Source organism: Oncorhynchus mykiss, chromosome 20, assembly GCF_057628025.1.
Source record: "Oncorhynchus mykiss isolate SJ-2025 chromosome 20, ASM5762802v1, whole genome shotgun sequence".
NCBI lineage: Eukaryota > Metazoa > Chordata > Actinopteri > Salmoniformes > Salmonidae > Oncorhynchus > Oncorhynchus mykiss.
The window spans coordinates 39,675,011-39,691,734 of record NC_143041.1 but is presented as its reverse complement, the minus strand read 5'-3'; the positions used below and the strand labels follow the sequence as shown (position 1 = coordinate 39,691,734).

The 16,724-nt window shown below is 40.0% G+C and overlaps 1 protein-coding gene across 4 annotated transcripts in view; it reads left to right on the top strand.

Moving 5' to 3' along the window:
* Nucleotides 1-1,639: 1,639 nt before the first annotated feature.
* The window catches only part of LOC110499392 (myomesin-2), a 42,782-nt gene continuing 27,697 nt past the window's right edge, over nucleotides 1,640-16,724 (top strand). Inside the window, exons 1-15 of one of the 4 annotated variants that reach the window (XM_036956247.2) lie at nucleotides 1,640-1,898; nucleotides 2,104-2,167; nucleotides 4,778-4,889; nucleotides 7,132-7,189; nucleotides 7,754-7,908; nucleotides 10,161-10,247; nucleotides 11,539-11,627; nucleotides 12,121-12,171; nucleotides 12,824-12,988; nucleotides 13,108-13,269; nucleotides 14,179-14,320; nucleotides 14,618-14,817; nucleotides 14,921-14,974; nucleotides 15,977-16,104; nucleotides 16,407-16,590. In XM_036956247.2, coding sequence (XP_036812142.2) covers nucleotides 4,798-4,889; nucleotides 7,132-7,189; nucleotides 7,754-7,908; nucleotides 10,161-10,247; nucleotides 11,539-11,627; nucleotides 12,121-12,171; nucleotides 12,824-12,988; nucleotides 13,108-13,269; nucleotides 14,179-14,320; nucleotides 14,618-14,817; nucleotides 14,921-14,974; nucleotides 15,977-16,104; nucleotides 16,407-16,590 — 1,567 coding nt within the window. In that variant the 5' untranslated portion in view covers nucleotides 1,640-1,898; nucleotides 2,104-2,167; nucleotides 4,778-4,797. Of the gene's footprint in view, nucleotides 1,899-2,047; nucleotides 2,168-4,777; nucleotides 4,890-7,131; nucleotides 7,190-7,753; nucleotides 7,909-10,160; nucleotides 10,248-11,538; nucleotides 11,628-12,120; nucleotides 12,172-12,823; nucleotides 12,989-13,107; nucleotides 13,270-14,178; nucleotides 14,321-14,617; nucleotides 14,818-14,920; nucleotides 14,975-15,976; nucleotides 16,105-16,406; nucleotides 16,591-16,724 lie in introns of those variants that run through there. The other 3 variants (XM_090213060.1, XM_090213059.1, XM_036956248.2) reach the window with 3 other exon arrangements.

The following is a 16,724-nucleotide window of genomic DNA, read 5'->3' as shown; positions in this document are numbered from 1 at the left end:
CCCTTGTCCACCCATCAATAAAAAAAAACGAGAATTGTGCTGTCTGGTTTGCTTAATATAAGGATTTTAAAAATATTTATACTTTTACTTTTGATACTTAAGTATATTTGGGCAATTACATTTACTTTTGATACTTAAGTATATTTAAAACCAAATAGTTTTAGACTTTTACTCAGGTAGTGTTTTACTGGTTGACTTTCACTTTAACTCGAGTCATTTTCTATTAAGGAATCTACTTTAACTCAATAATAACAACTGGTCTCACGGTCTCCTGTCAGGAGAAACACTATTTTTACGACACTTTGATACCGAAATGACTTTTTCGTAGCAGGTTAGGAGAATTTAAGAGGAAGGTTATGATAATTAATGTAGAAGTTTAGGAGACTGGCGTTAAGTTTAGGAAAAGGTTTAGGGTTAGCGAAAATGCTAACCTTACAATGCTACAAAAATCACTTCCTATCGAAGTGTTGTGTAAAGAGTGTCCCGAGCACGGTCTCGTGTAGAAAATTGAAGCCACGCAAGATCATGTGAGAAGTGCAATGGAGCAAGCAACGTCTGACACCTGACACCAATGTAATGAAACAGCAAGGAGCAGGTCTCGAACCCTCAACCTTCTAGTCCGAAATCCAGCGCGCTATCGACTGTGCCCCAAAAGCATGCTCAAGCGGCAGAGTCGATATCCGCGCTGAAAACCCCAGGGTCGTTACAATACTTTTGAGAAGATGGGAAACTCCATTAGAAATGTATTAGGGCACGCTTCCCATGCGTAGTCAATGGGCCGCGCAGTGCATTCTGGGACAAGATCACCTCTTCAAGGAGTGAATGGAGTCAATTGGGCGCAAGCTAAAAAACAAAAAAAACAACAATCTTAGCACGCATTTCGTGAACAAGAAGTATAACATTACAAATATTTTCCGAGATGTGAGATAATTAATGTGTTCTATGTAATGCCGTATAGGTTTGGAATCGTGAGATTTGAGAAGGGATTTGCGTGACGATTAGTTAGCAACTCTGACGCAGCATGACAACCTGGTTGACGGTCTGCTTGGTGGGGCGTTACATGTATCTTTGTAGCAGGCAGCCTGTATGGTAGTTCACCAGACTTTACTTTTTCGTAGCTGTGTAGGAGAATTTAAGCAGCAGGTTAGGATAATTAACGTATCAGGTTAGGATAATTAGGTGAAGGTTAGGAAAAGGGTTAGGGTTTGCTAAAATGCAAAACAAGTAAACCTTAGACGTCAATTTGAAATAAACTGTAATCCATCTCGCCATGAACCATATATACCCCACAGGCGCGCATACTCGCCACGAATATTAAACACAGACTTCTATCATGACGTTACACTGGGCCACACAGTTGAGTAAAAAAACAACAAACAAAAACTTTTAATGTTTATTGCAATTGCATTTATCTCTTTAATATTTCTATAACAAATGGGCAGGCTTTGCGTACATTTTGTACAATGTTATTTATGACAGAAGGCTATGAATGAGCAGTTATTGTTTTAATTTAAGCTAACTAATAGATGAATAATGTTTGCATAAAGCTAACAAGCTGTGTGACATTGCCTCTGATCTGGGGCTATTGGCAGGAATAGCCTAGCCTAGGAATATAGACTGTTGACTCCTAACCCAATCTCCCGTTAAAAATAGTGCTGGCTACAGTTCAGGTTTCAGGGTATGTCTTAAGGTTCCGTCTTGGTTCCTTCAGTTGAGCATAGAGCAAAACAAGAATGCATTAAGATAGCCTAACGCTAAAATAAATATTACAAATATTACAATTATTTGAAATTCTTACAATTGTAGCGTAGGCCTATTCATGAAATAGAGGCTAGAGTTGAAAGAAGTATGACATTTAAATGAAGTAAACTGGACACATTGTGCTCAGGCCAAATTTGGTAAATATTGCAAAATGGAATAAATGTTTTATAACCTATACAGTGAGCAAAGAAGCGCCGACACTGCATGATATGTAGCCTAGCCTACTGCAAGTAAGAAATGATGTTGAGGGTTGATGTAAAAGCTATATATAGTCATATGCCTATCCATAAATGGGATGCTGAGAGTTGCTGCACTCTGTGGGTCATTTTTTGTTTTCATCAGCGAGTGACTTCCAAGTGTGTTACGGCTGACCCACCTCTGCTTTCAACTCGTGTAATCTCTTGGGGTAAGTCAGGCCTATTATTGCCTTCCCTTACAGATTCCTTGATTTTTCCGACAGGTGCTGATTTGAGAAATGTGCGCTTGGGACTTGTTTATATCGGAATGTGGTGATGTATTAGTCCAATTGCCTAATTAGTGCCTACTGCCTAGACCTTGACGTGACATAAAATTATATTATCTAGCAATATTCCTTTTAATATTTTTGGGGACTTGTATTATTGATCTCATAATGTTGCTCTGATGGCATGCTAATAAATCAGTTTATATGGACTTTTAAAAGTCATTCTATAAAAAAAGAGCTGACTATAAGGCAGACTATATGCAGAGAAATGTGGCTCAGGAGTTCAAGTGTCAAGGGGTTGATATATCTGGTGCTTGAATGTCTGATGTTAAGCACTTTTGCTTTATACTTGAGAAGTATTCTAACTATAATTTAGCTCAACCTGGCAGATACATGAATATAGGGAATAGGATAGAAAAGTCAAAAAGCTAATTCCTGTTATTTGATTCTAAACCTATTTAAATTGTTGAGATGCATTATGCAACTGTGTACGATTGTGGGAATTTAAGGCTGTCATAGGCCCATAGAAATGACAACTATGTCCATATTCAAAGAACTTATTCAAAACTAACGCCTTGATCACACCTACAGTGTCTTACGCAAAATGGTGCGCTGCATCATCTGGATATGTGTGCAACAAAAGTTAATAATTCTGCTTCTGCTACCTGCTACCATTCTGCTGTCTGTCAAGCCATCTACGCATACAGTTTGACGCATCCGTTAGATAAATCCAATGTGTGCACCACACAGAACGCACTGCAACTGCCTCTGCAGCGTAATGCTGAAAGGCAAACGCAGCATCCAATTGGAAATTAATGTACTTCTGGGGTACCAGAATGCAATGACACTGTCGGTGTGATCGAGGCATAAGTTTATGTCCTGCTCAGATTGTTCTTGTGTCGGTTAATATTCAATCTGCTACAGCAATAGGCTTCACGGGTTAGTATGTTTTATTTAACACCATATCATTTGTGAAATATACATTGAACCCCTTCATATGTTATACGTGTCTTAATGACGTTCAGATTGTAGTATTGTATGAATAACCGGAATAACTGAACATTCATGGAACCTTTATTTGCCAGTTAACTAGCTCTAGTTCCATTACATCAGAACAGGTGTTATCTCTTCTACCCATTACTCAGACTGTTCCATTACATCAGAACAGGGGCCATCTCTTCTACCCATTACTCAGACTGTTCCATTACATCAGAACAGGGGCCATCTCTTCTACCCATAACTCAGACTGTTCCATTACATCAGAACAGGGGCCATCTCTTCTACCCATAACTCAGACTGTTCCATTACATCCGAACAGGTGTTATCTCTCCTACCCATAACTCAGACTGTTCCATTACATCAGAACAGGTGTTATCTCTCCTACCCATAACTCAGACTGTTCCATTACATCAGAACAGGGGCCATCTCTTCTACCCATTACTCAGACTGTTCCATTACATCCGAACAGGTGTTATCTCTCCTACCCATAACTCAGACTGTTCCATTACATCAGAACAGGTGTTATCTCTCCTACCCATAACTCAGACTGTTCCATTACATCAGAACAGGGGCCATCTCTTCTACCCATAACTCAGACTGTTCCATTACATCCGAACAGGTGTTATCTCTCCTACCCATAACTCAGACTGTTCCATTGCATCAGAGCAGGTGTTATCTCTCCTACCCATAACTCAGACTGTTCCATTACATCAGAACAGGTGTTATCTCTCCTACCCATAACTCAGACTGTTCCATTACATCAGAACAGGGGCCATCTCTTCTACCCATAACTCAGACTGTTCCATTACATCCGAACAGGTGTTATCTCTCCTACCCATAACTCAGACTGTTCCATTGCATCAGAGCAGGTGTTATCTCACCTACCCATAACTCAGACTGTTCCATTACATCAGAACAGGTGTTATCTCTCCTACCCATAACTCAGACTGTTCCATTACATCAGAACAGGGGCCATCTCTTCTACCCATAACTCAGACTGTTCCATTACATCAGAACAGGTGTTATCTCTCCTACCCATAACTCAGACTGTTCCATTGCATCAGAACAGGTGTTATCTCTCCTACCCATAACTCAGACTGTTCCATTACATCAGAACAGGTGTTATCTCTCCTTCCCATAACTCGGACTGTTCCATTACATCAGAACAGGCACAATGTTTCCCCTTGCACTGCAGGTTTGATGGAATTTGACCCCCAGTGTCTGTAACCTCACAGGCACTAATACCAACGATTTTTACAAGTAAACCAAGATAGACCACAGCCTGTCGTTTCCAATGGGAACAAATTAGTGAATATCTGTCTCATTGTGCTAATACCTAAGGACATACTGTACTGCATATTGTACTGCATATTGTGCCTTGAAATGCATCAGTGGATCAAAAAGCCAGAAGAGCCATGGATCCGTTGCATTGCATTGTAAAACTACATTAACATGGTTTGTTGCTGTCATACAACTACTATATGTCTATTGGTAGCCATTATATTACTATTAGCCAATATAATACAGTATGTGTGTTCGTCATTTCAATCACAGGTCATTAAAAGTGATCAACTATGGCTGCAACAGTTGCCAGACACAAGCAGGTGTACGTATGCCACGACTGCCACAGTGCACAGTCTAAGGTTGTAGCAAAGCAGTATACAAGGTAAGGAAGATGGGCCCATAGGAATCCTATGCTTCATTTGAAACGTTTACACAGGCAACCCAATTTTGACGAATCAGACCTGCTCTGAAAAAGATCTGATGTGAAAAGATCTGATGTGATTGGTCAAAAGACAATTAGTGAAAAAAAGATCAGAATTAGGCTGCCTGTGTAAATGTAGCTCATGTGGTTTGGAAACTGGTGGCCAGATTTACAATTTTTTTGCACAGGAGTATAATAAGCACCTGCTATTTACCAGAGCGAATAATGCATTTAAATGGTAGAGCTTATTTAGCATATTTAGATTAAATGTAAATTAAGACAGTTAACTGTTTTTCCTCTACTATTTGTTTCTGGTCTTTATTCCCCTCTGAGGATAAAGCACTGGTGTAAATACATAAATTATATCTGGCCCCGGGTGTACAGTTTCAAATGGCAGTTAGTGTATTCAGCTGGGCTTTTAACAGTGGGTAAGTTTACACCTGGAGAGAGCACTTGTAACTCACTAACAGGTTGGTTCCCTGCTAATTGCCTAATCTCATGTAACTATGCGACCATCCTACTGCTATTACATCACTGGATCACATTATCTTCTGTAAACTGGAGACACATGCTACACTGTCTTGCAATTTGTATTTGTATTTATTATGGATACCCATTAGCTGCTGCTAATGCAGCTGCCAATGTACAATGAACGGTTTTCTCTGTAATACACCTTTAACTTATTTGCCTTCAACGAGGGGTGTGTTTATTTGTGCGTTGTGTATTGATCAACAGTGGCTCAGTTGGTAGACCATGGTCCTTGCAACGCCAGGGTTGTGGGTTTGATTCCCATGGGGTACCAGTAAGGCTGGTACCCCAAGGTTCACAAAATCATTTTAGACCCAAGCCACCCCCTGTACCCGGACTTTGAACGACTCCCCTTTGGGCGCAGATACAGGGCACCGCTCAGCAGGAAAAACAGAACTTGACAATCATTTGTGCCATGTGTGATATCCCTCCTAAATAGCTCGGGCTAATGTTCCTAATGACTCAGTAAGGCCAGCAGGTTAGTCTTTTTTTTTTTTTATGTTTTATTGGTATGTAACTGTTATGAAAGTTGTACTGTCAATTTTGTTTTGTATTTAAACGCCTCTTTAAACATGACTCTGCAACAAAATTTCCCCATGGGGACAATAAAGTCAGTAATTAAGTAAGAAAATATATGCAGTCACTGCTGTAAATTGCTCGGAATAAGAGGGTCTGCTTAATGACAAATGTAAAAAAAATCTATGTCAGTACTAGAGACAGGACACTCACATTAGTTTGTACATATGTAGAGTGTTTGATCACCCTGTTGCAGGAGAACTTTCCTGCAATGCAAAACATTTAAAACTTGCAGTGTAATTGAAGTTTGAAAAGGCTTCTGAAGTTTGTAATTTCCTCTTTGAAATATAGTATAGATACAAACGTATGTGGACACCCCTTCAAAATAGTGGATTTGGCTATTTTAGCTGCACCTGTTGCTGACAGGTGAATAAAATCGAGCACACAGCCATGCAATCTCCATAAACAAACATTGGCTGTAGAATGCCCCATACTGAAGAGCTCAGTGACTTTCAACGTGGCACCGCAGCTCAGCTGCGAAGTGGTATGCCACACAAGCTCACAAAACGGGACTGTGCTGACCTAGTGCTGAATAGTGTAGCGCGTAACAGTCATCTGTCCTCGGTTGCAACACTCACTACCGATTTTGTCAGGTATTTACAGACTGATGATTCATCCCCAAGAAATAGTACACTAGATAATCTGACAGAAATGCAATCAGAATTCTGTCAACATGAAGCTATTTTGAAAAACCCGCAATAACATCTGCTAAATATGTGATTATATTTTATTAGAGAGAGGGCTTTTGATGCAAATGAAGGGCTTTTTAGCTTTACAACAATATTTACTCAGCAATGAGCTGATTATTGAAATGTAGCGAAGATGCTTACTGTATGTATGGCACATCCTTTAGTTGTTATGGTTGTTATGGTTGTTATGGTTAGACTTAACATAGATGTTTTTTGTGGTGCTTAGAGACTTTTCACTGCGGTGAGCCTTACTTAATGTAGATTTGGTCCTAAATGCTTGTTTGCTTGAACATAATTAGCTGCTTACACTTGTTTATGTTGACTTCATAAATGCCCAACAAATAGTGAACTTGGAATTGCTTTTACCTTTTGTAAATTATGCTTTGACTATGTCTGTTTTGTTTATATAGCTCTGAGGTTGTGGAGGACGATTATCATCACAAACAAGAAACAAGAATCCAGGGAGTGGTAAGGTCCTTATCTGTCTTGTTGGGAGATGTCACCATAATTAAAAATGTATTTTGAAAAAGACAAGCGGAAATATTTAGTATCAGATCGGAAAACTCTTTTCACCATATTGAGCCAAACCGTACTGTACAGGCTCCGATATTTTCTTTTCACATTATCCTCTCAAGCGCGGTTCGAGCAACTACAGGTGTAGGATCTTAATTTGATCACCCTGTTGCAGGAGAATTTTCAGGAAATGTAAAACTTGTAGTGTATTTTAGGTTTAAAAAGACTTGTGAAGTTTGTAATTTCAATTTGCTGACTTGATTTCCCCTTGTGATTTTTTAATCCATTAATTATAATCCATGTAATAATTCAAATGTCCTGTTGCTGCAGGATTATTTTCCTGTTGTAGCAAACTGGCTGAGATTAAGATCCTACATCTGTATGGTGGATGCATAAACAGGCAGGCGCAGTACAGGTCGCCTCAGCTCAGCTTGGCTCAGTATGGTGAAAAGGATATTGATGAAAACTTAATGAGGTTTCATATACTGTAAAAATGTCACATTTACATATTGTCTTCAGGTGCGGAAGAAGATGGTTGAGAAGTACGTTCGTGAGGAGTCTATGATAAGGGGTCCTCAATTCCTGACCACACTCCGATCCCATACCGTTTGGGAGCACACTCCTGTGAAACTATACTGTACGGTCGAGGGTTACCCTACCCCACTTGTGAAATGGTAAGGATTCAGTCTAAGTTGTTTATCTATGGATATCAAATGGTATTGTATTGGTGGTGTACACTCTTAGGAAAAAAAGGTTCCAAAAGGGTTCTACAGCTGTCCCCATAGGATAACCCCTTTTGGTTCTAGGTAGAACCCTTTTCGGTTCCAGGTAGATCTATTTTGTGTTCCATGTAAAACCCCCTGTGGAAAGGGTTCTAAATGGAACCAAAAGGATTCTACCTGGAACCAATAAGGGCTCTTCAAACGGTTCTCCTATGGGAACAGCCAAAGAACCCTTTAAGGATCTAGACAGCACCTTTTATTCTAAGAGTGTAGCACAAAGGGAGAACTGTTCCCCTGGTGCTATTCTCACATTCCCTCTATGGGAGTGAAATAATGGTCAATGTTTTACAGATGATTGATGGTGTTTGATTTCAGTTGAGGCTAAGATGTCAGCATAGTTAAACTTGTCACTGTCTCTGTAGAAATGTGTTTTGTTCTCCATTCCTGAGATTTGACTCATTGATAAACAGGGTGAAATTGTAGATACATTTAGGTATTTGCTATAGGTACCTGCTACCACTTTAGGTACCTGCTATGACAAAGGTACAGACTGATTACACAGTCTATAGAAATGTTTGTGGTCTTACGAACATCCTTAAAAACGTACGTGCTGGGCTAAAGAAGTAAACTTGTAAATAACAGAGAGGCCTGCACACTGAATATGCTCCCAATTTACCAGCTTTATTTATTTAACCTTTATTTGATCAGGGAGTCATGATGAGACCAAGGTCTCTTTTACAGACGAGCCATGAATGACATAAATGACAGAAAATACACACATCAAAATATAAATACAAAATGCAAGCAGAAAGTAGAACATGGTCATAAAAAACAAACACATTCATCAGTAATAAGGTCCTTAATCAGCATTCTGAATCACCCTAGAGGCACCAGAACATCACATTCATCAGTAATAAGGTCCTCAATCAGCATTCTGAATCACCCTAGAGGCACCAGAACATCACATTCATCAGTAACAAGGTCCTTAATCAGCATTCTAAATCACCCTAGAGGCACCAGAACATCACATTCATCAGTAATAAGGTCCTCAATCAGCATTCTGAATCACCCTAGAGGCACCAGAACATCACATTCATCAGTAACAAGGTCCTTAATCAGCATTCTAAATCACCCTAGAGGCACCAGAACATCACATTCATCAGTAATAAGGTCCTTAATCAGCATTCTAAATCACCCTAGAGGCACCAGAACATCACATTCATCAGTAATAAGGTCCTCAATCAGCATTCTGAATCACCCTAGAGGCACCAGAACATCACATTCATCAGTAATAAGGTCCTCAATCAGCATTCTGAATCACCCTAGAGGCACCAGAACATCACATTCATCAGTAATAAGGTCCTCAATCAGCATTCTGAATCACCCTAGAGGCACCAGAACATCACATTCATCAGTAATAAGGTCCTCAATCAGCATTCTGAATCACCCTAGAAGCACCAGAACATCACATTCATCAGTAATAAGGTCCTCAATCAGCATTCTGAATCACCCTAGAGGCACCAGAACATCATATTCATCAGTAATAAGGTCCTCAATAAGCATTCTGAATCACCCTAGAGGCACCAGAACATCACATTCATCAGTAATAAGGTCCTCAGTCAACCTTCTGAATCACCCTAGAGGCACCAGAACATCACATTCATCAGTAATAAGGTCCTAAATCAACCTTCTGAATCACCCTAGAGGCACCAGAACATCATATTCATCAGTAATAAGGTCCTCAGTCAACCTTCTGAATCACCCTAGAGGCACCAGAACATCACATTCATCAGTAATAAGGTCCTCAATCAGCATTCTAAATCACCCTAGAGGCACCAGAACATCACATTCATCAGTAATAAGGTCCTCAATCAGCATTCTGAATCACCCTAGAGGCACCAGAACATCATATTCATCAGTAATAAGGTCGTCAGTCAACCTTCTGAATCACCCTAGAGGCACCAGAGCATCACATTTAAGAACATTTAGAAGATTGTTCCACAAATAAGATACAAGAAAAACTAAAAACTGATGTACCTAACTCAGTAGAGACCAAAGGAATTTCCAGAGTAGCATATTCAGTGAGCTAGCCTCTCTGGTAATACACAGTCTGATCACAATATTCTGCACACGTGGTCACTTTTGTGTTACCACATCCAACTGAAAGATTCACCATCAACCACTTCTACTTGATTTCTCTCCAGGTATAAAGATGGTGTCAGCATTGACATGTCATCAATTAAATACAATGTGCAGGACAATGTTGGAATTCATACCCTGGAGATTGCCAAGTAAGTTATTCTCATGGTAGGATTTTTTTGGGTTTACCAGCTATAGCTAATCTATGTGTTTCAGACATTAGGAGGCACAATGGATGCACACCGTCAGTGGTAAAACAATGAGGGAAAGCACATGTTCTCATTGATTTGAGTTGTTTATTATTTAGATCCATTTGTCCACAAAACATTATCCCATCACGGTAGCTTATCACGGCCATTTAAAAAATCTGATACAATATCATGACTTTGCTTTTGGAACATTGGGGATTTTCACCGTGGCCTCCCTGCATTTCACTCACAATCCCAGTGTTTAATGTTAACTTAATTAACACACGAGTGCCCACAAAAGGGAGTCTTGTGAATGGTGGAGCTGTAGCTGTGGAGCTTTTCCAATTTAGTCAAAAGCCCTCTTGGGCGCCGCCCTCATCTTGAGGACTCGTCAGCTGTTCATTGCGAAGTGCTGAGCTCTGTGTCATTGGATCTTGGAGCTCCTTAAAGAGCACTGCATCCCCTCGCTGTCAGAGTCTCAGGGGCACCAAGGCTAGATCCCCTCTCAAGTCTCAAAGCACTTTTTGCCTCTCCAAATCAAAATGAAAGGTCTCAATAAAGAAATGCCACTCTGTATTCTCCCAGTGTTCAAACCCTTTCACACTCAAAGAGAACAACCGTGGTTTGGAGACAGAGAGGGAAAGTGAGTGTGGACAGCTTTAAAATAGTGTGTGCAAGGTCAAGGTCTGATATCTGTCACTATTCTCAGCCTTCTCTCCCCCCTTGAATCTTCAGATGTTTGCCATTCATGTTTAAAAGCCTCTCATGTTGAATATCTCCTGAAGAATTCATGGACTTGCTTTTTTCTTCGTCCCCTGCATATAATTATTCTCCTGTCCTGAGTTCAAAACATTTGATAATGTCTGCCATGATCTTGAGTGTGTGTGGTTCTAGAGGTCAAGATACGACGCTAGAAAAGTATTTAAATGTTCTGTATTTATTTGCTGTACAATATTGTGCATTAATAGAGCCATAAAAACATTTCAAATGAGGACCGTGTCTTGATATTTCACAGTATTGATTTTAGTCAACAGCAATTTGCATAATCTACATAATTTATCATCCTTTGAAAGTTTACCATCCTGTAAATTCAACTCATGAAATTATGTTTGGTGGTTAGTAAATTAATCAAAAATAAATAATAAATCCACAAACAAAAATAAATAGATAAAAGTCTAAGCCTTAAGTATTGCTGAGATGTTTATGTTTGTTCATGTACAGTTTCCAATATGTATTCTTCCGGTATTCACTATAGGTGTGAAACTGATGACACTGCGCAGTACACTGCTATGGCTGGTAACATTCATGGACAGGTCTCTACTCAAGCCTCTGTCATTGTCAAGAGTAAGTCTGCAAAGGCAAAAACATACAGTATACATGTTTTGTCAATGCATTGTTTTTAATATAATGCTTATTTAAACAGCCAATCAGCAGTGGACACAATAATAAAGCATACTCCCCACTACTGTTGCGGTAAAAAGTTGAGGGATGGGGCTGGAGAAATGTAACATCTCCCCAATTCATAGACAGAGCTATGGATGCAAGGACTGAACATCCATGAAATCACAATTATAGTTTTAACCACGTTTTGAAACATTGGCGTAAAACAAGATTATATTTTGGGTTCTGATGGGGTACGACAGTTAAACTAAGCTCATGAGGCAATTAGAAGTTATATATACTTATAAGTCCAAACATTTATGGAGCAACTGCTGATTGCCCCTTTTAAATGGAAAGCGTATGTGTAATTACTTGATTTATACCATAATCGTACAACATGATGGTGTATTGTATTGTTGCATAGTTATTGTGTGTGTATAATATGTCTGTTCTGCAGGGATAAGAGAAGAAGGACATTCATCTTCCTATGCATGGCTTCCTTACACAAGTAAGTCCACCCAACACAACTGTCCTGTGTATTCTCTCTGATACTTTAATTTATCCTCTGAGTAGATTCTGAGCACCGTTGAGGCAAATCCAATCACTGGGGATTGCTTGAATAGGGCCTCATTCTTTTTGAATTGTAAAGATGTAGCCTACATATGAATCAATGTACTCAACACAACAATGTGTTGTACTATAGTGAGAGACAAACATAAACTACTGTAGAAGGTATATCAATTCAAACATGCTTTGTTAGAAGAATGTTGTTTTTGATTTATTTCCAAATGTTTGATGTGCTTGATACCGTTCCATTAATTCCATTCCAGCCATTACAATGAACCTGTCCTCCTATAACTCCTTCCACCAGCCTCCTCTGGTATATATTAATCACAACACCAGTTGCCCTTTTGTCTTCTTTAAAAAGAGAATAGGAGACAGAGAGTGCTATTTAAGTGGTATGAATATGCTGAGGTACATAGATCGTTTTTGTCAGACTGTCACAATATCTTTAGAATAATTCAGAGCGCTCACTCTCTTTCAAAGTGTATGTAATTGCATGGTTGCAGACAATAATTGTGATCATGGTGCTCTATAATGATGTTACTGAAATAGAGTCATAATACTGTAAGTATGTCCTCCTTTACTGTCTTCTGCAGTTCCCATGTTGCCGGAGATCAAATACACCAAGATCAACATCACCTTCCTGGAGACTTTTGGCTCAGTCTTTGGAACAGAGGGAGACACAGTCACCTTGGCCGCCACAACGACCGCTACTCCTAACCTAACCAATCTGCAGCCTGAAGCTCAATGGTTCAGAGACGGTATCACATTTTCTCTTACGATCATAACTCTCTCAATAACCGACGATTTACTGGGCCAGTTTTGTAACTTCAGCTACTGACAGGTCCTCACTTTTTAATGTTGCTGTTTTTTGTGTCAGATCATCGGCTGTCAGACTCCAAGTGGGTGAAGATAGAGTCTGCTAGAGGCGAGACCAAGCTGACCCTGCCTCACCTGAACAAGGATGATGAGGGTGTCTACACACTCCGTATGGTTACAAAGGGGGGAGATGCGGTCCACAGTGCATTTGTTTCCTGTGCAGGTAAAACAACAACTAACTTTGAGAATTGTAGCCAGGGGCGCAACTTTCACTGGGGACGGGGGGACATCCCCAACTAACTTCTGAAATTGCATTTTTTTTCCCTCTCAGTTTTATCATTGGAATGTGATACAAAACAAGGCAACGGTTTGCTTTAGGACCATGCGGACGCCTCCAAGCGGTCGGGTAGGCTGTTTGGAGTGTTTATCCGACTGGATAAAAAATATATATATATCTAAAACCAAAGTTGCGCCCCTGTTTGTAGCTATACCCCCTCTGTGTGTACCAGCAATGCAGCTACTTTAAAAATTGTAGTGTCAGTAATATTCTGATATCTTTCAAAAAAGCTGATTTGGTCCTTTGATGGTTCTGTTCACAGGGAGTTTCAGGTATTGTGTGATTCAAAGCCATATATTTACAGTTACGCCAACTTTTAGAATAGAGAGTGAAGCCAACTTTTGGAATATCATTTTTGAATTTTGAATGTTTTTCTAGTTCTAGACATTCAGTTAGTATTGTTTAAATATTCCCCATGTAATGTCAATGGGGAGCTAACATGGCTGCCATATAATTTTATAGTGTCATGTAAATGCATCACAATTCATAAACCGCATTGGCCCAACTCGCTAAATGCAGGGTTGTCAGTAGTTACAACAGCCACAAAGTCAAAATTGGCTATATTGTAAAAATTAATGAATTAAAAAATTAGCTTTTTGGTCTTAATTGAAGGTTTGGGTTAGGCATATGGTTAATGTTAGGGTTAGGTCAGATTTAAAGAAAATAAACTGTAGAAATAAGCGGTGTTTAGCCATTTGTGGATGTAGTAACTAGTGACGACCTTAATACTTGGCTATGGCATGATATACTTTGACAGAGTATGAAGATGTGACTTGCTTTTTGTCCCTGTGTCAGATGGTCCTCCCCCAGTGCCTGGAGCTCCAGGTGCCCCTATGGACATCAAGATCCATGACGCCAACAGAGATTATGTCATCGTGTCCTGGAAGCCTCCCAACACCACCACTGAAGGCCCAATCATCGGATACTTTGTAGATAGGTAACGGAAGGTGTTGAAATGGGAATCAAATGGGAATATTTCCTGCTACTTTTTCCAGATGCCATGATCTGACCAGGAAAAACATCAGGAACCCGTTATATACTTTCATTTTCTTCTTCTTCTTATAATCACACAACAATCTAGGCTCCAAAATTGGAGACAAATCTGCAAATTACAACCTATACTCTTCCACCACTGTTCGTAGCTGGTGACAGGATAATGTAGCTATATCAGCCAAAATGTCCTCTTCAGAGATGGATTTGGGGAGATGAACCAATTTTCCTCATTTTGTTTCAGATGTGAAACTGGAACTGAAAATTGGGTGCAGTGCAATGACTCCCCCATTAAGATCTGTAAATATCCTGTGCCTGGCCTGTTTGAGGGCCACTCCTACTATTTCCGTGTGCGGGCAATAAACTCACACGGCATCAGCAAGCCCTCCAGAATATCTGACCCCATCGCCGCCCTGGACCCCACTGAATTTGAAAGACTCCATGGTAATGTGGTGATGACATCTTAAACTTTACCTTGTGAGTTCATGTATTCTCTAGAATCAAATTAAATGTATATACTTTTATGTTTTTATCTTTGTTTTGACAGCCATCAAGTTGGGTGGAAAACTTGACGTTGTAATTTACCACGACGACGTTGAAGGTACTACATGGTTTTCTATGATGTATGGGGATCCTTGAATCTCGATCAACTCGTTTGATGCAAAAATCTTTGATGTTCTTCTAAGAAGTCATGATATTACTTTTCTATGCTTATTTCTGTGTACCTCATCAGACACTGAAAGGAGGTCCAACTCCCCCTTTACAATATTGCCATATCATTAGCCCTCACATTGTACCATGCCTAACATCTGTACAACAACTGTCACATCTTTTACATTTTAGTTATTTAGCAGACACTCTTATCCAGAGCGACTTACAGGAGCAATTAGGGTTAAGTGCCTTGCTCAAGGGTACATTGACAGGTTTGTTTTACCCAGTCAGCTCAGGGATTCAAACCAGTAACCTTTTGGTTACTGACCCAATGCTCTTAACCACTAGGCTACTAATCAGCTGCTTTCTGTCTCAATATTTAGCAATAATGGAATTATTTTATTTTATTTTTCTCAAGGGGGGGGGACTGTGGGGGGGATCTTGGAGGGCTGGTGGCCTGGTGGTTGGGAGCTTGGGCTGGTAGCTGATAGGTTGCTGGTTCTGGTCCCCTTTTTTGACCTTATGGGAGATCTGACGACGTGCCCTTGAGTTGACTCTGGTTGCTTCTGTGGGTCGCTCTAGATGGGAGTCTGTTAGATGACTGAATGGGATGTAGATGTTGAGCGGCTTCACTGTAAGTAAATTGTATGTTTTAATATTCAATAAAAAATAATTAAAAAAAAATATTTATATACATGAAATAACACATATGGAATCATGTAGTAACCAAACCAATGTTTACTACATGATAACATATGTTTTATTACATAGTTTTGATGTCTTCACTATTATTCTATAATGTAGAAAATAGTCAAAATAAAGAAAAACCCTTGAATGAGTAGGTGTGTCCAAACCTTTGGCTGGCACTGTATGTGTATAGACAACTCGGGGGAATGCTCCCACTTGGGCAAAAAACAGTTTGTGAATTCTTTGTGATGTCTTGTGTCCGTAGATGGGAAGAAAGTACCAGGAACCCCCTCCAAGTTGTACGCTTCAGAGACTGACCGAACATATGTTGTCCTCAGCTGGAAACCTGCTCCTTATCAGGGCCAGGCCCCAGTGTGGTACTATATTGAGAAGGTTGGTCTCTCTCTGCTCTCTCACCTTTCTTTTTTGCCCACATTTTGCAGCAACAGAATAGAGACACATTTCAACATGGAATCACTAGATTTGTGTCCTCTAAAACACATGAAATCTTTCTGGGATCCCACTTCAATAGAATAATCAAGGGCAATGACAAGTAGGGTCAGGATTCAAATCGAATGGATGGTTGAAGTCTACATAATGAACTGGGGTTATGTCTTCTTCTCCATTGCGTTTGACAGTATCTGTGGATGTTGTTACAGAGTGTAAATGTTGTCTTTGGGGCTCTTCCCTCACAGTGCTTGGCCGAGAGCGGTGCGTGGCAGAGGGTAAACACTCAGGTACCCGTGAGATCTCCTCGCTATGCCGTGTTCGATTTGTCTGAGGGAAAACAGTACTTGTTCCGCGTGCTGGCTGCAAACATGTACGGCAGCAGTGAAGCCTCTGAGCCCACAGAGCCCATTCAGACTCAAGAGCTGCGCGGTAAGAAGGTCCTCTTCAGTGGCTTTATAGCTATCACTTAAAAGTCCCCCACAAGGTTGTTCTCAAGTATTTGCTCTAAATGTCAAACTCCCTGCAAAGCATAGCAATAGTCAAGGGTAGAATTTGAAAAAAGT